This window comes from Petaurus breviceps, unplaced genomic scaffold (assembly GCF_028583685.1).
Source record: "Petaurus breviceps papuanus isolate PSGF00001 unplaced genomic scaffold, PetGlider_PUasm1.0 90804, whole genome shotgun sequence".
Taxonomy (NCBI): Eukaryota; Metazoa; Chordata; class Mammalia; order Diprotodontia; family Petauridae; genus Petaurus; species Petaurus breviceps.
Window position 1 is genome coordinate 20977215 of NW_027187348.1, and position 23587 is coordinate 21000801.

The window sequence follows — 23587 nt, forward strand, 5'->3', positions numbered from 1 at the left end:
AGAAGAAGAAGAAGAAGAAGAAGAAGAAGAAGAAGAAGAAGAAGAAGAAGAAGAAGAAGAAGAAGAAGAAAGCAAACAACCTCATATGTATTGTTGTGTCTCAGGGAATAGGGAGGCCTGAGGAAAGAAAGAGAGATGAGGGAACTGCTGGCTGGTTGAGCAGTCAGAACATTTATTGATGAAGTTCACAATCTTATATGGGTAAAGTTCACGGATCCCCAAAAGAATTATTATAGCAACATCAAAGATCACTGATCAGAGATCACCATAACAGATATTATAATAATAATGGAAAAGTGCGAAATATTTTGAGAATTACCAAAATGTGGCACCAAGCCACAGTATGAGCACGTCCTTCTGGGAAAATAGCATAAACTTGCTTGATGCAGGGTTGCCACAAATCTTCAATTTGTAAAATCCACAATAACTACAAAGCAAGAAAGAAAAGCACAATAAGATGATGTAGGCTTGTACTGACATTTAAATACTTAACCTAATTCAATGATTCTCAAGCTTGCTTTGTTCAGCCTATTCTTTGTTATAAGGAAGGACAGCATACAGAATATTTAAGTTGTCAACAAAGAAGGATTTGGGGTGGGGGATGTTCCGGGTTGGTTGTTGCTGTTTAATTGATTAGTTATGTTTGACACTTCCTGACCCCACTGGGATTTTCTTGGCAGAGATACAGGAGTGGTTTGCCATTTCCTTCTTCAGTTCATTTTATAGATGAGGAAATTGAGGCAAACAGAGTTAAGCGATTTGCTCAGAGTCACACAGCTAGGAAGTATCTTGGATCACATTTGAACTCAGTTCCTCCTGGTTCCAGGGCTGGCACTCTATCCACAGTGCCACATAGCTCCAGATTCAAGTTCTTGAAATTCCTTGACTTCTCCATCCCCATATTTTATTCTTTATTTACCCTGGACTGGGAGGGGAGGGCTTGGCTTTGCCCCTCTGCAGACAGAGGTGCTATTGTAACTTCTTCATGCCACACCAAAAAGAACAGGGAGAAAAAAGTTTCATCTGCAGGTAGAGGCTAGAGATTCCCAGCATATCCTTTGAGAACCACAGATCTAATTCATTAGAATTAAGACTGAAACTTAGATTTTTCTGACCCCAAGCCTAGTGCTCTTTATATTAAATATCCGATGCTATCACTTAAAGTAAAAAATGACAGAGCAGCCTACAAGTAACAATAACCCATGTGTATATAGTCTTTGTTGGTGTTGTTCATTGGTTTCAGTCATGTCTGACCCTTTGCGACCCCATTTGGGGTTTTCTTGGCAAAGATACTAGAGTGGTTTGCCATTTTCTTCTCCAGTTCATTTTACAGATGAAGAAACTTAGGCAAACAGGGTTCAGTGACTTGCCCAGGGTCACACAGCTAGGTCAGATTTGAACTCAGGAATATGAGTCTTCCTGACTCCAGGTCCGTCACTCAGCATGCAGCATGGAGTTATCCATATGGTCCTTTTTTAAAAAAATTTTTGGAGGGGAGAAGGCAAGGCAATTGGTGTTAAGTGACTTGCCCAAGGTCACACAGCTAGTAAGGGTGTCAAGCATCTGAGGTCACATTTGAACTCGGGTCCTTACTGTGCCACCAAGCTGTCCCCCATATGGTACTTTAAGGTTTGCTTTATATGTGTGATCTTATTTGATTCTCACAATATTCCTTTAAGGTAGGTATTATTACCCCCATGTTAGAGGTCATAAGACTGAGGCTTGGAAAGACTTATCCAAGGTTAGTAAGGATCAGAAGCAACATTTGAATCCATGTTCCTTCTGAATCCAACTCCATTGATCTGCTAAAGTGGATTTGTAGAGGAAGTACAAACTAGAGCTCTTCCAACAGTACCCTGCTTATTATCCTGTGGGGTTGTCCTGCTTTGTAGAAATCCTACTGGTCAGCTGACCTCATAGGAAGGGTAAATTCCTAGTTATTTCTTTGAAGGCCATTTAATTTGTCTGTCTTCAGCTTACTAATTACTTTCTACATTTGCCTTTCTATTTCTGATTCACTTACATTATTGGCTTCCATTTTTAAAAGCCTAGTTTGAATCAGCTCTTAGACCTATGTTATGAGTTCATGTTACCTGGGCCCTGTCTATCTTCTTTGATAGGCAGAGCACCCTGATGCTTTTATAATCTTTTTGTCAAAGAGTTCATAGATTTTAGACTGGGAAGGGATCTCATAAATCCTCTCATCTAATCCCTCAGGCCCAGAGGAGTAAAGTTCTTACCTAAGGTCATAAGGTAATAAGTAGCAGAGCCATCATGGTATGACTCCAAATCCACAAATCCTCTCAGAGGAATCCATGATATAATAGCGGTGCTAGATTTCCACAGAATCTGAGAATCTCAGACTCAGAAGGGACCCCTTGACCATCCCGTCCAACCTATAATGAATAGGAAACTGTTCTAAAAAGTGTTCATCAAAAATTCATTTAGACTCTGTTTGAAGGCATTTCCTTAAATCCATGAATTTCTTGACACATCCTCAGAAACTCACAATAACATCTGCTAAAACATCAAGATGACAAGACATCTGGGTGTGGGAGTGGGGGGGGCATGTCTGTACCCACACAAATCAAATCACAGATCCTTGAGGTTTGGGAAGAAATTTTGTTGTTATTGTTTGTCTTTCATTTTTAAAGTGGACTAATGACATCATGGGGTGCTGTCTTGACTCATGAGCGAATTAGATTTAGTCAGGCAGAAATTCACAACATCCTCAGCCTCACTCTCCCTTCCAGAGTCATCAAAGTCCAGTGGCAAGACAAAAGTCAGGATTACTGGCAATGGCCAGGGATGTAGTGGATGGTGTTGGCATCTTTGATGCCTGACCAAGCTCTAAACACTCCACAGCACCTGCTTCAGCTGCCTTGATGGCCATTGGAACAAATTGTTCTTATCCACCAACATTCAACAGGGGGAAGTATTCACACGTTTGGCATGGACACCCACCCACCCCCAACAATTCAATGACAGGTTTAAGACCCATAGGTTATCCTCAATCTAGTTTAGCTGATCTGTTGAGATGGTTTTACCAGGGTATGTCTGCTGCACATGCTACAGCTTCTTGGAACCACAGGTGAGAGTTGGGGGGCAGGGGGACACCAAAGGGGAATGAGTAGCCCTCACAACAGAGGTGTTAGTTCAAGAAACATTATAGAGAAAATGAAGACCCAGGATACACCCAAAGAAACCCAGAAAGTTGAGAGCAGAATCTAGACGTCAAAAGAGCTATATTCTTGCCACAGCTTTATCATTTAGTAGACATGATACCTTGGAAAGTTACATTACCTTGACAGGTATCAGTTTCCTCACATTTAAAATAAGTAGCCCGAATATGTGATCTCTAAGGTCCCTTTCAGGTCTAACACTCTGTGACACTGTGATTATAATTTTTTATGGTGGACCAAGATGAAACAACAGAGCTACTCATAAAACTGATCTTAGATACATTGATAGGGTCATAAACCAAGTAATAGGTTCTACCAGGTTATGGGTATTGATTAGTCATAGATAATAATAGAGGACAAAAACATAGGGATTGTTGTTTCTTTCCATCTGGGACATAAACATTGGCTTACTTGGGTATAATAAAAAGACTATAGCCAATTCATACAACAATGCATCAAGGCTGCAAGCAGAGGGAAAGATTTAAGTTGGACATAGAAGAGTGTCTAGGATTTGGATGAAGGAAGAAGAGGAGATATTGCAGTATCAAAGGGCAGGAAAAGCACTGGCTTTCAAGCTCTGACTTCTGGGTTCAATTGCTGCTTCTGTCATTTACTACCTCTGTGACCGTGGACAAGTCACTTAACCACTCTGAGCCTCAGTTTCTTCATCCATTAAATTAAGAGGTTGGATTAAATGGTTTCAATAGCCCCTTTGGAGCTCCAAATCTATGTTATTATGATCCATCAAAGCAGAACAATGAGCAAAGGTCGGAGATAAACCTAGTACATGAGGGAGACTATAAAAATTCTTGACCCCACCAGAGCCCTGAGCCCTTACTCCTTCTATAGTTTGCATCATTCCTTTCCCAAACCATCATATATTAGTCCTAGAGAAATTAAATAACTTTCATTTAGTCCTCAGCAACATTAAATATTAAACAGAATACTTAGAAAACTAAATCAAGACTGCTCTTGTAGGGGACAGAATTAAAAAATAAATCAAAGATAACAAATGAGAGAACTTTTTTAAACCTTCTCTATCCCCTAGTCATACATCTGACAATCTGTTTGTCATGTTCATTTCATATTTCACTAAAGGACAAAGTTATATTTTCAAGTGTTAGCTATGTGATATCAACTATATAGACTCAAATAGGGAAAGTCCCATAGTCAGATATTTGGAAGGAAGGAAACAAGCATTTAAGTACCAGGCACTGTGCTAAGTGCTTTAAAAATATTATCATATTTGTTCCTCATAACAATTCTGGAAAGTAGGTGCTGTTCTTTTCTTCATTTTACAGTTAAGTAAACAAGGCAGACAAATATTAATTTATTTGCCCAGGGTCTAACTACTAAGGGTTTAAGACTGAATTTGAACTCAGGTCTTCCTGATTCCAGGTCCAGAGCATTAGCACTGTGCCACCTATCTTCCTTGAGGATATGTGATTTTTATCTAGCCTTTTGGGTTACAAAATCTATATACATGAAAGAGAGATGAAGATAATCCCTTTGTAAACTATACTTTCCATAAGCCTGTGGTGATATCACATCCTCTCCCCCCCACCCCAATTATTCAAGTCTCCTACAAGAGGAAAGAGAGCAAGCATAACAAACAGCATGGTGGCTGAAAGCAAAAGGAACAGAAACACAGCAGCAACAAGGAGAGACAGCCACCACTCCCTGGCATGCAGCACTATACTGGGAAACCCTGGACACCACAAGCCTACAGAGCTATGCCACGGAGGTGTGTTGGCACCAGCTCCAATGACATAGTCAATTGTTACATTTTCCATGTAAGTATTGATAACTCAGAATTTGGCCAATGCTACAAACCAGGGTTTGATTTATTGTTTTGTTGATTGTTTAAAAATGAGAAAGTGATGGAGAAAGTGTTATTAATGCATATTAAATTTAAAAGTGTGTTATGTGTGCATTTTTTTCAGTCAGTTGTTAAATCTTTGCTGTTAGACTAACTGGTTTATTAAACCTGGTTAACCTGGTTTATTTAAACTGTTATTAAACTAGAATGTCCCTCGCTATGCCCGACCCTGATACTAGTGATAGAGGCCTGGGGTCTGCAGAGAAGAAAGCAGTTTTGGACATTCAATCCTCAACAACCTGGGCTCTTCACTATATTTGGCCAAGGGTGAAGGGGGACCACGCTGGACAGAGCAGCACAGACCCCAAGCTGTAGTACTCATTTAAAAATTAACTACCTATTAAATATCTCCTACTATCTGTGTGTATAGGTGGTGTGAAAAGCTGAAACCAAGCATAGCCAATGCTAGAGAGACAGGCACTTATATAACACTGCTATAACTTACAGTATGTTGCTCTTCCTGAGATGTTAAGGTGGCAGCCAATATAATTTTACCTTGCCCTCCAGTCAAGCCCAAAAGACCTGAGAGAAGAGGAAGCAACTTTTTGGTGTATGGATACTGGGAATATCCTGTTTGATTTAACCCCTTATTATTTAACTTGACTTGTATTTCAAGTAAATACCTTTTTCTTTGGATCAACTGGTCCTGTGATTAATATGGTAAAAGAATTATTGGTGGGGGCTCCTAAACTAATTTTGAATAGAAATTGACTTAAAGCATACCTGAACCTAGGGCTGTTTGGGCAGCAGCTGCTCCTGTGATGTGAGAAAGGAACCTCTCAGGTTTCTTCATAGGCCTGCAGTGAAGCTGGTCTGGTGTGCCAGAATACCCTGAGGGGATCATTACCACTGACCCTTCCCTTTCTTAGGAAGGAGAAGGATACTCTTCCAAATCACATAACTCACAGTCCCAAGACAAATGATGAAGTAGGATTAGGTGAGAAATGTACTGAATGTAAAGTCTAAATTAGAGCTGAAAACCATAATTACAATTCATGCTGGCTAAGGGGGAGTTATGTTCTGATCTACATCAAGATAAATGTCCTGAGTAGGATGATCGCTAATCTGATGCTCAACAGCCTAAAGCTCTTGGGTTTGGTTTAGGACTTGTCTGACCCAGGTCTCCCTCCTAGGTACTTCTCTATCCCAATCTAGAATTTTTCTATTCCAATCTATATGCTTGATATTGCATAAATAAAGCTTTTAAACAGAATCATTGTCTCCTGGAAAATATGACTAATAGCACAAACTATAGGCAATTTTTCCAAATATATGAAGAAAGGGTCAGAGAAAGTTTATTTTTAAAAGTTCTCTTGGGGAGGCTAGGTGGCGCAGTGAGCAAAGCGCTGGCCCTGGAGTTGGGAGGACCCAAGTTCCAGCCTGAGACACTGAGCACCCACACAAAAATACTATCCGTGTAACCTTGGGCAAGTTACTTGACCCCAAATTGCCCTCCAAAGGATAAAAAAAAAAAGTTCTCTTATTTGTTATTTTGATTTTTCAAATGCTTTTACACCCTCTGAGAGGTAGGCTTGATTTGACTTGCAAAGCAGAAAGGGGAAGGGCTGAATGTTTATTTTAGGGTAAGATACCATACCTGGATACATTTGACCCATATTCTATACGTCCCCTATGACTCCATTAAGTTTTTGTACTTAAATGGTCTCAGATAATTTATAATTTGTCTTCTTTCCCCTCCAGTTGCTTTGAACTCTATTAGAATAAATTTCTATAGTCCTAAGGTCCATTTAATACATTTCCTCTTCCACTGGACATAAATGAATCACAATCCAACTGCTAAAGGGCCAGAGAAGAAATGATCTGCATGTAACATTTGCATTTGAATTCAGAACTATGAGTCTAATATGTACTGGCAAACATGGAATAGTGCTCTGCCGTATAGATAAATGTACCACGGAGGATGATTTCCAATTTGATAAATTGTAGCCAAAAGTCACTGGGTTTGAGCTGGGACATGTCTGGCTTAGGTCTTCCTCGTAGACATTTTTCCAGATGGCATTCTCCCCAGAAACTGCAGACAAGTTCTGGGTGATTCCTGGGGCCTGGGGCAAAGGGGTCATATGTAGAGCCCATCTGAGTGCTTGGCGAGAGTAAGGATTGCCCATTGTGACTTTAGCTGAACAAGAGCCTCTGTTCTGATTAAAAAACAAAACAGAACAAAAATCCCAAGCCCTCTTGATAGTCTGCAGTACTCGACAGAGTGAAGATGGATGAGAACTTGATCCAGTTTTTGGGGACCACTGTCAGTAGGATCAGAACCTTTCAGAAGAACTCTGAATTAAACTGACAGAGTTGGGGTGCAATGGGGGGGGTGGGTTATGTGGCAGAAAGAAGGGAGGAGATGTTACTTGAAAAAATGAAGGAAAAGGATCAGAAGGTTTAAACAGTTCTTATAGATAGCCTATTCAGAATGCACATGACCCAGGAAATTTCCATACATCTTTAATATTGTAAAAATGCACGTTTACTAGTTGGGATATAATCAACCTCATTATAAGGAGGAATACCAAAATATGTATTTTATCAGGTTTCTTGGGTAGGGGCTACCAATCAAGGGCAGTGAGAAAATTCCTGAAAGTGGACTCAACTTATAAGTCTCTGATATAAGGGCTTAACTAAAATTGTGGTGGGCAGCTAGGTGCCATAGTGGAGAGTGCCTAACCTGGGGTCAGAAAGAATTCTCTTTCTGAGTTCAAATCTGGTCTCAGATACTTGCTATGTGACCTTGGGCTTAACTATGTGACCCTGGATAAGTCACTTAACTTTGTTTGCCTCAGTTCCCCATCTATAAAAGGAGCAAGAGAAGGAAATGGCAAATCACTCCAGTATCTTTGCCAAGAAAACCCTAAATCAGGTCACAAAGTCTGACAAGACTGAAACAACAACAATATCTAAAATTGTGGTGTTTGGAAAGTTTTGACAGCAGGAATTTGGGAAAGCCTGTGGTTTCTGAGCATCGTGGTGACGGCAGTGAAGAGATTCGACATTTCCGGGCCCAAGGCTGATACTCAAGTGATATAACACAGCTAGAAAGTGCCTAGGTAGGTGTTTGAACTCAGGTCTCTCAAGCCTAGCATTCCTTCTACTGTGCCACATACTAGAACTGCTTAATTAAGAAATGGCCTTAGAAGGACTCTCAGGCTTGCTCTTAAATATAATTTAGCACCATTTTTTATATTATTACATCTTCTCTATGTAGCTGCTTATATTTTGAGGGCTTGTCTTGGCTTAGGGCTTTCATTTTCTACATTTCAAATTCTGCTAGTTAGTTGTTTCACTGAAAACTCTGCCTCTGTTGAACCTCATGTGATAACAGTAGGGTTAATTAACAATATAGCTTATTATTTTTTAATTTTTTACTTAAAAAAACAACAGAAACCAAGAAGTCCTTGCAAACTGCTTTGATTACTATTGATTCAATTAGAGGGTTCTGTGACCCCATCGATAAGGGTATTCCTTCCATTCATACAGATCTCATCTCATCCACGCTCACATCTTCTAGGATCCCAGTCCACTTTTTCTTGCGAATCCTTCACAAGAGTTTTCCCCAACATGCCAGGGGCACACTGTCACTGAAGTGTAGATTCTCTTTCCTTTTATCAAGCCTTTCTTGATTACTATGAAGAAAACATTGAAAGGAATGAAAAAAAAAAAGGATCAACAACTGGAAATAAAGACGAATAGAAGAGGATAAAGGAGAAAAAGCGTAAGAATACAACAGAGAGAATTAAACAACTATACTTTTGTATATGATCGTGGAGGAAATTTGTTTGTTGTTATTGCTGAGTTGTTGAATCATTTCAGTCATGTTCTACTCTTTGTGACCCTATTTGGGGTTTTCTTAGCAAAGATACTGGAGTGGTTTATCATTTTCCTTCTCCAACTCATTTTACAGATGAGGAACTAAGGCAAACAAGGCTAAATGACTTGCCCAAGGTCACACAGCTAATTAAGTGTCTGTGGTCACATTTGAACTCAAGGTTAGTCTTCCTGACTCCAGAACCAGTGCTCTATCCACTTGGTCACCTAACTGACCCTTTATTTTGCTTAACTATGTGCATTTATTACAAGAAAGTTGGGCTTGGAGAGAAAGAAAATAGATTTCTGTTCACTTTTTTTTTTTGCCTTTGGGAGGGCAATTGGGGTTAAGTAACTTGCCCAAGGTTACACGGCTAGTATTTTTGTGTGGGTGTTAAGTGTCTCAGGCCAGAACCGAACTCGGGTCCTCCTCCCGACTTGAGGGCCAGCGCTTTACTCACTGCACCACCTAGCCGCCCCTCTGTTCATTTTTTAAAAAAGAGTTGAGGATGGAGGTGTAAAACTAATGTAAAACATGCACTTTCAGATGACGTCACTGTATTTTAGTTTTATGTTTTACTTGCTTATAAGAGACCTCTCACCAAGTAGGAATAATCCATAAATGCATGCAATGTAAAAACCAAACACATCAATAAAAATTTTTTGAAAAAAGAAAAAAAAAGCTGTGGGCACTTCATTAGTGCCCTCTGCTGGCACCAGTAGAGCTTGCAGGTTCTTAGATCTGGGCTCCTCCATTTAAACCCAGAACTCCCCCCTTTGAGTTAGGACATAGTGAATCCATAGGTTTCAGCTAAAACCAGCCTAGCCTTCAGGATAGAGTGAATCAAGTGGTTATCAGATTCTGAGCTCTTGGGTATTCTGCAATAATGCTTGTTGACTAGAACATTTCTAGAACTGTGTCCACTTAGGAAGTAGAAGGAAGAGAAGAGAAGCCTTAAACTGTGGAGCCAGAGAAAAAGGCTCAGGAAAAGTTGCTTTTGGTGTAGAAATAAAGGTGGCTAGTTAGGTTTCAGGAATTATAGTTCTGGGTGGCACCTTTTGAATTTAAGGCGGAATAAGATAATAACCTGAGATCAGTAGTCATCTTATACTTTCTTCACCACTGTCTATAGGGCCTTTTGTCAGAAGAACCATTTCAAAACATCTTGTCTGAACAGCTTCAGACAAGTGCAAACTAGAGTGAAATTGTAAGTGGAAATATCGCCCAACATGACATTCCCTACAAGTTATGGAAGCTAGCATGAAATCTTTTATCCAATCAATCAGACAGATAAAGCGGTCCCTCTGAGCCTGATGAACTGAAGCCATGATAAATACCCCACAGTCAAATCTACAATCAAAGTGCCACCCGTGGGCCCTTTAGCATAGATGTTTATGGTGACCTAAAAGCCATCACCATAGTTACTACAGGGGAAAATGGGAGCCTTTTATGAGCTGTATGAGAATCATCCTGGTTTTCTATTGCCATTTGGAATCTATCACTCCATTCAGGGTAATTGTGATAGGTGTCTATTGGGTTTTATAACGTTATGACCACAAGAAAAGCAAGCTTTTTATTTTTTTTTTAATTTTAATTTTTTGCTTTTTGGAGGGCAATTGGGGTTAAGTAACTTGACCAAGTTTACACGGCTAGTATTTTTGTGTGGGTGTTAAGTGTCTGAGGCCAGAATCGAACTTGGGTCCTCCTGACTCCGGGGGCCGACACTCTACTCACTGTGCCACCTAGCCGCCCCAAAAGCAAGCTTTTTAAATTTAGGGATTATTGGGATTTAGAAGGCAAGCTGTTGGCCAGAGAAAAAAATATTAGAGAGGTAATCTTGGAAGGGTATGCAAAGGAATGGGTGGGAAAATGAGAGAAAGATGGTATCCATAGAATCCTGAGCTGAAATCTAGACTGGCAAGTGACATAAGTTCCAATCTCTCTGTTCCTCACTTCTTTTCCATCTTAATGTGAAGATACTAATAAATATTAAATGAGAATATCTAGGGTTGTAGATCTAAAGTTGGAGGGTACTTCAGAGACCACATAATCCAACCTCTTCATTTTGTAGAGTAAGAAATTGAGAGAGACAAAGGCCAAAAATCAATTCGTTATTCTTCAACCCCAAATCTCACCTCTTTCTAGGTTCCCTATTGCTTGGGAAGGTACCAACCTAGGTATTATCCTTGATTCCTCACTCTCTTTCACTTTCTCCCCCATATCCAATATGTTGCCAAGTCCTGTCAATTTTACTTTCCTTACCTTCTCATATAGACCTGCCTCTCCTCTGACACTGCCACCACCCAGTGCAGACCCTCACCACCATTATTACAATGAACCTCTGGTAGATATCCCTGCCAGTCCATGCTATGTTTAGCTATCAAAGGGCTCTTCTTAAAGCAGAGGTCTGACCATGTAATCTTCCTATTTAATTAAACTCTAGTGGCTTCTTCTCACCACCAGGATCAAATATAAAATCCTTTTGTTTTTGTTTTAGAAGTCAACCCTTTCCTACCTTTATAATAATTCTATAATCTAGTGCCATTGTCCTCCTTGGTGTTCATACAAGACACCCCAATTCTATCCCTCCTTAGCTCTGCCTTGCCTGCTTTCTTTTAAATTCCAGCTAAAATCCCACCTTCTACAAGATGTCTTGCTTGTACACAATCGTTTGCATGCTGTCTCCCCCATTAGAGATCCTTGCAAGCAGAAAATATTTTGTTGGGGTTGTTTTTTTGTCTTGGGGGTTTTTTTTGTCCTTCTTTGTATCTTCAGCACTTAGCACAATGCCTAGCATGCAGGAGGCATTTATTAAAAGCTTGTTCATTTGCCTTGTTGATGTGAAGTGATTTGTCCCAGATTGAAGGTATTAACCAACTGATTTAGGATTCAAACCCAAACCCTCGGGCTCCAACTCAAGTGTTCTCTAAGCTTGCCCTTATCTAAATGCATTCTCCAATTGCAGTACAACTTTCTTCCTCAGCAGATTTAGAGGGATTCCTTTTACTCTTGAATGCTAGCCCCAAGTTTGGTGGTCTTCTTCCATATCATTCTGTCATACCATGGCTTGTCTGCTCCCATGCCTGGTGCTTTGCTTACACTTCCCCCGACAGAATGCAAATGCTCTCCCCTCCTGCCAAATTAGGTCTTCTTTTCCAAAACTGCTGGAAGCTCACCTTCTCCAAGAAGGCCAGCCTTGGTTCCAAGAAGTGCAGACTCCTTGGCGGTCACATATGGCTATCACCACTTTTATGGATATGTCCATTTCTGATTTCTTTTTGTTTGCGTTTCTCCTACTTAACTAATTTAAGTATATACTAAGCAGCACATAGTGTTAGGTTCATAGTTTCTTTGTCTAGATCTGTAATTTCAACAGTGTAAGGAATTCTCGAAAAGGAAAGTCTCTCTACCAAATCATATCAGCAATCCTATCCCTTAAAATCGGTAACTTAAGCTGATTAATTGTTCTATAGTTTAAGAGTTACATGGGGCAAAGAGAGGTTGATCACAAAAATAGTTTGAACCACAGCTGGGATTTGAAACCAGGGTCTCCTGACTCAGGGCAGCTTTCTAGCCACAAAACACTGCCTCTATAATGCAAATAGGAACTCAATTTCTGGTTGAATATAATAAGAGGCATCGTGAGGTTCAGATGAGATAGTGGATATAAACACTGATAGTCACTTTGAATGAAGCCTTAAGGCGCTATATTAATGCCAGTTATTATTATTATTATAACCACCAGCTGCTTTGCTTGGTTTTGTCTTCATCATCAATCAGCAGCAGCAGCAGCAGCAGCATCATTACCCCCTTTCGCTTTTTGCTTCCTTTTATGTATTGTCTTTCTCTATCATATCATAAGCTCCTCCAGGGCAAAGACTGTCTTTCTTTTTTCAAATCTGTATCCCCAGTACTTAGCACAGTACCTGGCATATAGCAGGCTCTTAATAAATGTTTATCATATCATAGCATTACCCCCAGTTCACAGAGTTCGTCACGTTTATAGAGCAATATAGGAGCACGATGATAATTGCATGATGACCAAGTTTTCTGGGGAGCGGGAGGGAATGCACACACACTTTTAATCTGCAATGTTAAAACTTTCTTAAGTCTAGGCAATTACCAAAACAATAAATCAAGTCTAGCTTTGTGGGAATTGTAAATCTTTTGAGTAAATGCAAATGCTCACACTGAAATTTAACTTTGGTTTTCCTGTGGCTTTCAGAGCTGGCTCCAGCAATCTCCTAAGTATAATATTCTACATACCTTGGCAGCCTAATAGATTTGATGAACCATCAGATTTATAAAGATTTATACTAATATTACTACAGTGCAGAAGGTAGTTCTGCTCCAGTCTCAAGTGTTAAGCTCTAGGAAGTAGGATTTCTATCATCTTTCTGAATATACTATATCAAGTATAAATGTGAAAAGGTCTTGAAATATTCAGAATTGAATTTGTATCACTTTCTATTTAGAAATTAATTTTTTAAAAAAAATTTATACTTCCTTCTTAAAAAGAAATTAGGTCACTTCATTTTTTTCCCTTTTATTTAAAGTGATAAAGGAAAGTTGAAGGTTAAATATTCCCATCTTCCCACAACCAAAAAAATTTACATCTTGGTTGCTAGAATATTCTGACTATGCGTCCCATATCCTAATGTAGGGCTCTTAATATTTGGTGCAATCAATATACAGGAGAAGGTGCCATGCAGTCTTCTTCATATAATCTACAAAAATCAGAACTTTGGAGAAAGCTTTGGATCTAATCTGTAAGCAGCAGATGAATGTGAAAGAAATTCATGAGTTTATGAATATATGCAGTGCCTAGTACATAGTGGATGTTTAATAAATGCTTGTTGCCTTAACTGCGTGCTAAAGAGCCTACACAGATTGGACTCAGTTCAGAACAGGAAAGTAGGAAATGGGCCATTTTAATCTTCAACAGTCAAGAAAATATTCTTAGACACTTTTATGGGAAAACAGAGGGAGAAAGGAACAATTTTCTGAGAAACTGACAAACTGATGAGAGGGAGATTATGTTGTCCTTGTGAGAATGTAATAACCAAACATAACATGAGAGTAATCAAGTTGTCTTCTGGTAATGAGAAAAAGCAACCAGTCACAAGGGCTATTCCATGAAGGTTTTATTTAACCGTTGACAGGCTTGTTCAAGAGACGTTTTGAGTCTATCATCATGATGCTTATTTCATCCATGGCAGCCAGGAGTAAGATCCCACCTACACATGTACTGCTAAGTATCTTCCTACATACTCATGGTTAAATGACCTGTCGGCATTGGGTGCATATGACAGAATACACGAATGGTCTACCTGCCTAGGATTGTGTGTGGGTGTCGGTGCTTTAAACACAAATCTATGAAGTGCACAGATGACTCAGAAGTTTCAGAACGTGTAAATATGGTACACAACCTAACTCACCACGTCACTGAAAGTTCACCCACAGTCACATTAGCTTGGGTAGATGACCAGATTGTTTGGGTTACCAGGAAATACAATTAAGTTACTGATGAGAAAAATTATTGGGTTCATATTTTAAAGACTGGAGAATATGGCACTAACATGTCAATTTTGTGGGCCTGGGGAGGGATTTTATAACATTTTGTCTTTATGATAATATACAACCACAATCATTTCCCCAATGCAGAGTTTCTATTTGGTTTTATGAAAATGCTGCACCATTAGAAAATTTGAAGAGCTAACTCTGTATTAAAGTAAAGACTGTATTTGCTCATTTAAGAATGAGTAAGAACTTCAGATGGTCTTATTCTGGGTAGATTGTACCAATTTAAAGAAACAAAGCATCCGCTCTACCATGCAATGAACTGTTTTTAGATGCTTACTGAAGCAAGAAAACTTATCAAGTACAAAGGTATCAAGGGCTGGGAGAGGCATTCCCTTACTGAACAGTACCTAGGAGAAAAATAAACAGGAAAAGGAAGGACGGCAACAAGAAATTCTTCTTATGTGGATACTGAAATTAAAGTGAAGGGTTCACAGAACCAACGTTGCAAGGGGCCTCAAGGATCACACGGGTACAACCACTTCACTTTACAGATGAGTAAACAGCCTGGGGGGCTTAAATGACTGTCCAAGGACTGAGAGTACAGAGGCCTCTAAAATTTAGCATGCTCTTCCACTGCACCATTCTAGCCTCTTAGACATGTTTATTATTCACATGAATTGAATGCAATGGAAGGGGGGAGTTTTTAATGCAAATGCAACAAAATGTCTTAATTCTTGGTTAAAGAAGTGTTTATTTGGCTTGTTATAAGACTCAACCTTCAACATTTTGGGGTGAACATTTTGAATGTAAATCATCTAAGCTAATTAATACTTATTCTCCCCCCCTCCCTTTTAGAAGTCAGGTAAGAATGGGCAAAAAAGTCTAAGGGAAGATAAGAGTGTTTAAATGTTTTGTTACTCTACAGTACATCCAAGAAAAGGCTCTGGCAGAGGCAAGGCCTTTAAAATTCTTAGCTTTGCCCCTTGCCCCTTGTGAAGTGGTGGCAATCTTATAAATTCACTGAATGAGTAAATGGTAAAAGTTTTGGTTTAAAAATTAATACATTAAAAAAAACCTTTTGGAACATAGTACTCTACTTTTTGACACTTCAAGAAATTTCAATAATAATGAAGATAGTTTTAATCAGATACTCAAAAGCTGATAAAGTTTAAATGAAACAGATTTCCTAAATTTCTCACATGCACAGGTGGGACATACCCTGATCTTTAGTTAAGCAGCAGCTACCATCTTTGGTCATATGCTCCAAGCTGTTGTAAATACAAATGTTTGCCAAATTCTTGCTAACTTTAGTTATTTCCTACTTAATGAATCTGTATCCTTTAGTGAACAGGGCTGCCAGTTCATTCTAGGAGTGCCTTAATGGGATGATTCACTTTTGGAGACCTACGTGCAGTGTTTAAATTAAATCTTAATAAAAATCAGTTGAGCAGCAAAAATATTCAACAGAATTTACTGAATAACTGTGGTCAGCAAAGGCCTATACTAAGAAACATAAAGTCCATTGTATTTTTTTTAAGGAATTAATCTCTAGATACTAGGAAACTTACTGCTTGGACTAATAGATGTTAAACAGATAACTAGGAGTTGGAAAGGCCATTTGGTGAAAAATATTCAGTTTGTCTTAATAGCTAGGAATATATGAAATGCTAAAACTTTTTTTTTAACTACCACAGGAAGCAAATGTGCTCCTGGCCATCCTCATGCTTTTTATCAGTGGACAGGCTCAATAAGTCACAGAGCTACAAACCTCACATGGTAAAGCATCATATATTGGAGCACTAACCCTCTTGAGTTGTGATACTGAAGTAACCAATGAAATCTGTTTGGAGGAAATATTCTACAACAGAGTGAACTTGCTAAGACAACTGAATCACATTTACAGTTCAAATAAAAATATATATTATATGCTTTAATGTATAGCAAATTTAATACATTAGTGTTTACAAAATAAAAATTATATTTTACTGAAATTTTTCTTGTGAGGTGTTCCCCTCATCATTACTTGAAAGATCAGCAAATGATGCTAACCAATCATACATATCTATGTACTCAAAGATGAAGTCTTTTGGTCCATGCACATCTTTTGCTCACAGGCACTGTGACAAATATTAGAGGGAAGACTACTGCATCTTTAAAAAAATCTGTCACTGTCTATATAAACGTGAACATTAATATTCAGGTTTGTTGTTTTTTTTATAACCTCACAAAATCTCTCAAAACATATTAGATTACGTGAAACGTTTCATGAAACTACTCAGATACTAACCAGTGCTATGGCTAATATTAAAAACTGAAGAAACATTCTATTTAAATCCTACTTATACTATTTCCACAAACAATTAACAAAGACAACCACATCTTCAACCTCAAACTAGCAACAAAGTTGAAGCATACATAAAAAGCTTGGCCAATGATCAAAACACTACATACAGTACAATGAACCATTTAGGGAGGAAAAACCACCTTTTAATAATAGAAAAGTTGTTGACTGGTGTTTCCACTATAAAGCTGTTTCACAAATCAAAAGTGATAAAACAATTATACACATTTACAGTGATCAGGGACTACAGTGCAGACACCTCATTTAACACTGGGCTAACAAATTTTAGTATGACACATGATGACTGAGTATATGTTCCATATTTACAATGCAGAACTGAATTAGAGACAGAAAAAGTGCATTTCATGGGGCGCGTCATGTTCTCAACCAAGAGTCGAGTTACGCTGTAACAAGCATGGAGATCTGTCTACTACCCATGTCCTTGTTACCGCCTCTCAAACCAATGGGGAAAGTATGTTTTTGTAAAAGCCCCATTTGCATTTTATCACGGGGAAAGGATTCAAATGTGAAGTTCTTATTCTTAAGTAGATAGGCAAATATATGTTCTAAGCATGTGAATATGCTATATGTATATGTACATATGCACACATATGTACATATACATATATGTGCATGCCAAGAGCCTTACATTAAACAGTAGAAATTAAAAACAGAAATGCATTCAAGCTATTATTACTTTCAGGAAAAAAAAGAATTTGAAGAGATGAAAAGTGTACCAAAAAATAAATAAGAAATATAGGTATCAACTAAAAATACATGTAGAAAAAAGTGTCTGCACAGTGTCTCCAGTGATTGGTAAAAACAGAGCATCATTTGGGCAGGAGGGCACCTCCTACTGGAATCTCGTCTCTCATGTCCACCTCTGCAGGCAGAGAAAGATTTCAAGATACAGAGGAAAGTTGTTTCAATAATGGTATATGGATTTGGCCATTATCCACCACACCTTTATCACCTTCTGGATGACTCCTTCTGTGATCCACATTAGCACTCTGAAATATCCATACTGAAACCAGGCCATTTGCACATTAGTCTATCTGTCTCAAGTTTTCTGTCCAAAGAAGATATTCCAATCTTTTTTTTTTTTAATGCCTTAATGGTTATGCTATACAAAGGCCTGTAGGTCATGTCTATCCATATGGAAGACACCATATTGATGTTTCTGGCTTTTCCCTAGTACTTGATTAATATTTAAAAATACATTGATGAAACCAGTAAAATGACATTACATTAATAAATGTCTCATATATATATATACATATATATCTCCTCTAAAACAAGCTCAGCTTTGTCAAAGGTAATAGCCATTCAAACTTCCTTCATTAAAATATGAAGTATTTGTTTTTCATTTTCCCTAATAAAGTAAACTTGCTGTTTACCTGTCATCTTATTTAGCTTTCTTTCCTATGATCCCATAGATTTCTTAATTCTGATGTATAACAATCATATTTATGCTAGATACGTTTAAAGTAGACATTGAAATTTCAAGTAAAATAAACTGTATCCACATCTACTGGACTGAATACATGTCTCAACACCTAGAGTTTACTTTTATAAGTTATACAAATACATTTTACATTCTTAAATAATGGATGCCTACAATATTAATTTGTAAGCTTCCCCACATAGTGAAACAACTTATACAGGAATGTGTATTTACCGATATTACTGTTCTAGATTGTGATGTTTTTGCTATCCCTTCTCCCCCCACCCTCCCCACTCAGTTTCCACAGACTAATGTACCAGTCCTTAAGCTTTGGCTATGAAATCTGTTTGACTTGAATGAGGCAACATTGGTTATTAAGGCTTGTTTTTGTGTTGTAGCTTCATCTTCAAACCTGATGCCATTTTTTTCCAACATACAATGGGAGAATCATGGCTATCTTGTATCTTCAGGCTCTGTTTTTATGACTTTCCTTTCTAAGTTAAAAGCTGAGTGAGGAAAATCTTTCAAAATCCCAAGGCTTTCTGCATCAAAATGGAAACAAAGAAAGATGTCATAAGTATTGGGATCAATGAATTATACAGTAACTATATACACAAATTTTAGGAAAGAATGCAAATGCTTATATTAGGATTGTTGTGAAAAATACAATTTAATAAGTTGTTTACATAGCATTTTAAAGTTCAATGGATCATTGATTTAGGTCAAGCCTAACACCTCTCATTCTACGGATGTGTTAACTGAGGACCAGAAAGATTAAGTGTCTTTGCCCAAGGAGCAGAGGTGGAATTTCACTCCAAATCTTCTAATCTCAAATTCAGTCTCCTTCTTCCCACTGTACCACACCACCTCTCACATTTTATACACACTGTCCCACAGGGGTGTCACCCTGCAGGGGGAGGTATCTCCACTTTAGAGATGGGCAAACTGAGGCTCGGAAAATTCAGCAATTTGCCCAACATCACAAAGGCAGAGAGTGTCAGAGGTGGCATCTGAGCCTAGGTCAGCCTGATTCCAACTTCAACATTCTACCCAAGCCTTCACACTGTCTTTCCAACCCATGGTCTCCTTCACTTCTCTCACAGGCTATTTTGTTTTTTTTAAAAAAAATACAAGGGGCAGCTAGGTGGCGCAGTGATTAGAGCACTGGCCCTGGAGTCAGGAGGACCTGAGTTCAAATTCAGCCTCAGGTACTTAACACTTACTAGCCATATAATCTTGGGCAAGTCACTTGACCCCAGTTGCCTTCCCTTCCCCTTCCCCCCCAAGAAAACAAAGAAATATAAAACAGGAAAACTGATCAATAATATATAACTACAAAAAGTTTCTGGTCAAAAACATATGGGAAAGATTGGAAATAATGTGAGAAGAAAACCTCTTGCCCAATGAAATAGAGTAATATTTAAAAGATTTTCCTAAATGTACAACATGAAGGTGAGGGATCTAGAACAAAGGAAGACCTCTCCTTCCTTTATGAATTAAAAAGTAAACCTAACAATGAAGCATTCAATGGAGTAATATATGTATAATACACTTCACATTTTACACAAAGATAAAATGAAATCTTAATTTAGTACTTAATGCTATTTTTGTTTCAGCTTACCAAGTATCCTAGAAATCCTAGCAGAAACTAGTAGCTACCCTAAAATCATAGAACTCACTTTTCAGAGTTTCCTGAAACATACAAAGGCTTCCCTACCAGTGAGTAAATTCTCTGCTTTGTTCTCTATCAACCCCTTAGTACGATTACGTCTACACAAGTTCAGAAGTATATATCTATATGTATGCAAGACATACCCTAACCAAAGATATGTGAACTGTTCCTATTTAGAAAACTTTTCCAGAATGGGAATTAGGGCAAAATGTTAAGAAGAAAAAAAAAGAAGTCCTTTAAGAAAGCAGTATCATTTTTAAATGTAGTGGAAGCCATGAGGGTAGCCAGGAGAGAGTTTTAATCTCCCCAGTTTCCTTATGGCATTCCCAGACTCCTATTTAGTGACTTTGTTCCCTTCTCCTCACAAAAAAATCCAAGAAAAAATTATGAACAGAAATCATATCATACAAAATTAATTAGGGCTTTTTGCCTTACCTATATCTGCTTATAGTAGTATGTACTGAAAGTGAATGACTAACCTCTTAATATCAACTACCAACAGCACACCATACAGGTATACTTACTTTAAAGAACATGTATGTTCCTGACAAGTTAGGCATAACTCTTAATTTTTATCATCTTAAACACATCCCCATCCCCTCATAAAGTCACATTATAATTGCCATATTATGATTTTTCTGGACTTCAGTTTCCTCATCTGTGATATCACAGTGTTGGAGTAGGTCAGTTAATCTAAAATTAAATTTATAATTTAACTAGGTGCTTTCTCTTTTTCTGATGGATCTTCAATTAGAGTGGTTTTAACAGATATTTTAATTATCTATTTTCCCTCACTAAATGGTCAGTAAACTCTGATATTCAAACATTTAAGTGTACTAGCTTTAATTAGCAGTTGCCAATTAAATAAATTTTTGTACTATGAATATCCCCTTTTCAGTAATCTGTATGAGAAAATTCAAATTCTTGTGTACTGAGTTTTCTTAACATACTGATGCATATGTAAGTATAGTCAGTTCTATATCACTTTAAAGTTATGATTCACATAAGCAGAATAATTTATTTTTAACTGGCTTGGTGATTTCATCAATATAGGGAGCTCCAAGTTATCAACTCCCTCTCAATGCAAGTCAGTACAATTTCAGCAATTTTGTATATTAGAGAATATCACCAGGGGCTCCGAAAGTTTAAGCGATTTTTTTTTTGGAGGGCAATTGGGGTTAAATGGCTTGGCCAAGGTCACATGGCTAGTTTTTTGTGTGTGTTAAGTGTCTGAGGGTGGATCCGAACCCAGGTCCTCCTGACTCCAGGGCCGGTGCTCTATTTACTGCACCACCTAGCCGCCCCTTAAGCGATTTTTAACCCCCAGTTTCCTGACTCTAAAATCTACTCTGTATCTACTATAGCTTCTAAAGATCTAACATTAAAAATAATGAAATTAATGGTTAACTTAACTGTTTATGTAACCATCACTGGAGAGCAGCTGCACCAAGACATAAAAACTGTAAGCTGTCATGTCCAAACTCTTGTCTCTGCTATATATGTGCCCTTAATTTGGAAATGCCAATATGCGATGTTTTACTATACTTGACAGATATCCAGAAAAAAAAAACCTAGCAAAATAATCAAGTGATATTTTGAGGCACGATTCTGGTTATGGTTTTGTTTTTTATTTTTAAAGAAGCAAGAACTTAAGAGATAAGTGAAGTTCATTGTCATCATACCCTGTATTCGTACCTGATGACTGAGACTTGGCCTCATTACTGGAATAAAGTCTGCTCAGTTCCCCATCCATCACAAAATGTGGAGGCTGTCTATTTTGTAAACTGGACATTCGAAGATTCAAGGGTCTTTCTCCTACTGAAAAAAAAATGCATTAAAAATTATTAGCCAAAACCAGGATTCTTTATATTAAAATTAGTTTTATGAATGAGAAGAAATGTTTAGAGTTACTACAGTTTGGGTTTTGTTTTGCTTTTTTCAGGACAAAAGTAGCACCAGTAGAAATTTTTTGATAATGGTTGAGGAAAAATCCTAATTATTTAAAAGGAAGGAAAAATCAAGTTCATAGAGCATGGATAACGTAAGAGCTAGAAGGAAATTTAGAGGTCAGCTCAACACTGGGCAATCAGGTGGTGGCATGAATATAGTAGCAGCCCCAGAGTCAGGAGGACTCAAGTTCAAATCTGGCCTCAGAAACTTACTAGCTATGTGACCCTGGGCAAGTCACTTACACCTGTTTGTTTCAGTTTTCTCATCTATAAAATGAAATAGAGAAGGGAATGGCAAATTACCCAAGTATCTTTGACAAGAAGACCCCCAAATGAGGTCACAGAGAGTTGGATACAAGTGAACAACAATCCACCATCATCTTCACTACCACCATCATCACCACCACCATCATGTAAAAGTGAGGAAACAGGTCCACAGAAATTTAGTGACTAGGATCTTCTCTATAGGCAACAGGGCCAGGATTCAATCTCAAGCCCTCCAATTCTTTTTGCTTGAACAAACTGCCTCTTCTGCAGGATTTTACTAAATTCTGAGAAGTACAATTCTGTTCCATGTGCTAAAAATGATTAGGTTTTTAACAAAGTTCACAACAAATGAGATAAAAATTGTGATTCCCAATCCTTATTCCCACTTCATATTAAAAAAAAAAAAGATTTCCTACTTAAGGCATTTTCTTGCTATAGCTTTTCTCAAAAAGGTGTCCTAATTTTCAGTGTATTGCAAAGTACTACAAGTGGCTTCAAGCCAAATTACAGTTTTAAAAAATACCAATTTGTTACAGAGACCAAAAGAGTGTGCATAAGAGAATGAGAGTCCAGAGATATGACTGAAAAATGGTACATTCCAAATTATATACTCCCATAAATTAAAACACATTTGCAATTCATAATACATTTTTTCTTTACTGATTTTTTTTCTTCCAGATGTACCAACAGACTCCCCATGAAAACTGAAGTTGGGTTTGTTTTTTTTTAGCCTCTGAATAGATGCTTTACATCAGCAAAGAAAGTTCTTTCCCACACTATTCCTTAACCTCATTATAAAAGAGATTCTTTTCATTTAGCACGTGACCTCCACATGCTACTATCCTTTCTTCTGGGATTCTCTCTATGGATATACTAACTTGAAAGCTATGTAAGTGTGTTTAATTTAAGTCCACTCATTTATTTTAAAAGCAAACGTGTTAGGTCTAAAATTTAAAGTTCTTAAAGAAAACAATTTTTGGTTACGGCTACTGAAATATTCAGGTCTCTGACTTCATACCAATTCCTAAATTTACAATTCTTCATAAGTCTTCATATTTATTAATATTAAGCCCATGACAGAAAAGAAAGGCAGAGTGAGACTTCAATGAAAATCCTTCTGTAATATACAAGAAACAGAAAATAATTTCTTTCCCTACACTTCTAATGCTCAAATCCTCTTCCTATAATATGTAGTGTTTTGTTTCTTAGTTGGGAAATGCGGTTAAGAAAATATGGTCTTAAGAAGAAGCTTCTTACTGGACTAAGACAACAACTATGGTAGATGAAAGTATAACGCGGATAAACTCGCGAAGAAATGACAATGGCTCTGAATCTTTTTGGGGAAAGGGCACAGAAATGTAGTACAAAAACATAAATACAGACATGAAACACTTTGCTCTTAGGAATCCTCTCCCAACTCCCTTACGTTACCACTCTCCCTCCCCCCCTCCCCAAATCCCACACTTTAGTGTTTTTTTGAGAAAAAGAAAAAAATGTCCATATCCTACTC

General features: G+C 37.9%; 1 protein-coding gene and 1 long non-coding RNA gene across 10 annotated transcripts in view; both read right to left on the reverse strand.

The window, feature by feature from the left end:
• Positions 1–154: 154 nt before the first annotated feature.
• LOC138147747 (uncharacterized) lies at positions 155–2391 on the reverse strand. The gene is made up of 2 exons (XR_011164876.1): positions 2241–2391; positions 155–427 (listed from the first exon to the last, which is right to left on the reverse strand). It is a non-coding gene; the product is annotated as an uncharacterized lncRNA (long non-coding RNA).
• Positions 2392–16300: 13909 nt separating this feature from the next.
• The window catches only part of NAB1 (NGFI-A binding protein 1), a 58750-nt gene continuing 51463 nt past the window's right edge, over positions 16301–23587 (reverse strand). For 5 of the 9 annotated variants that reach the window (XM_069070199.1, XM_069070194.1, XM_069070193.1 and 2 more), the window contains 2 exons: positions 21557–21679; positions 16301–18731 (listed from right to left, as the gene is read on the reverse strand). In XM_069070199.1, the coding sequence (XP_068926300.1) occupies positions 18643–18731; positions 21557–21679 (212 nt within the window). In that variant the 3' untranslated portion in view covers positions 16301–18642. The remainder of the gene's footprint in view (positions 18732–21556; positions 21680–23587) is intronic. The other 4 variants (XM_069070200.1, XM_069070198.1, XM_069070196.1 and 1 more) reach the window with 2 other exon arrangements.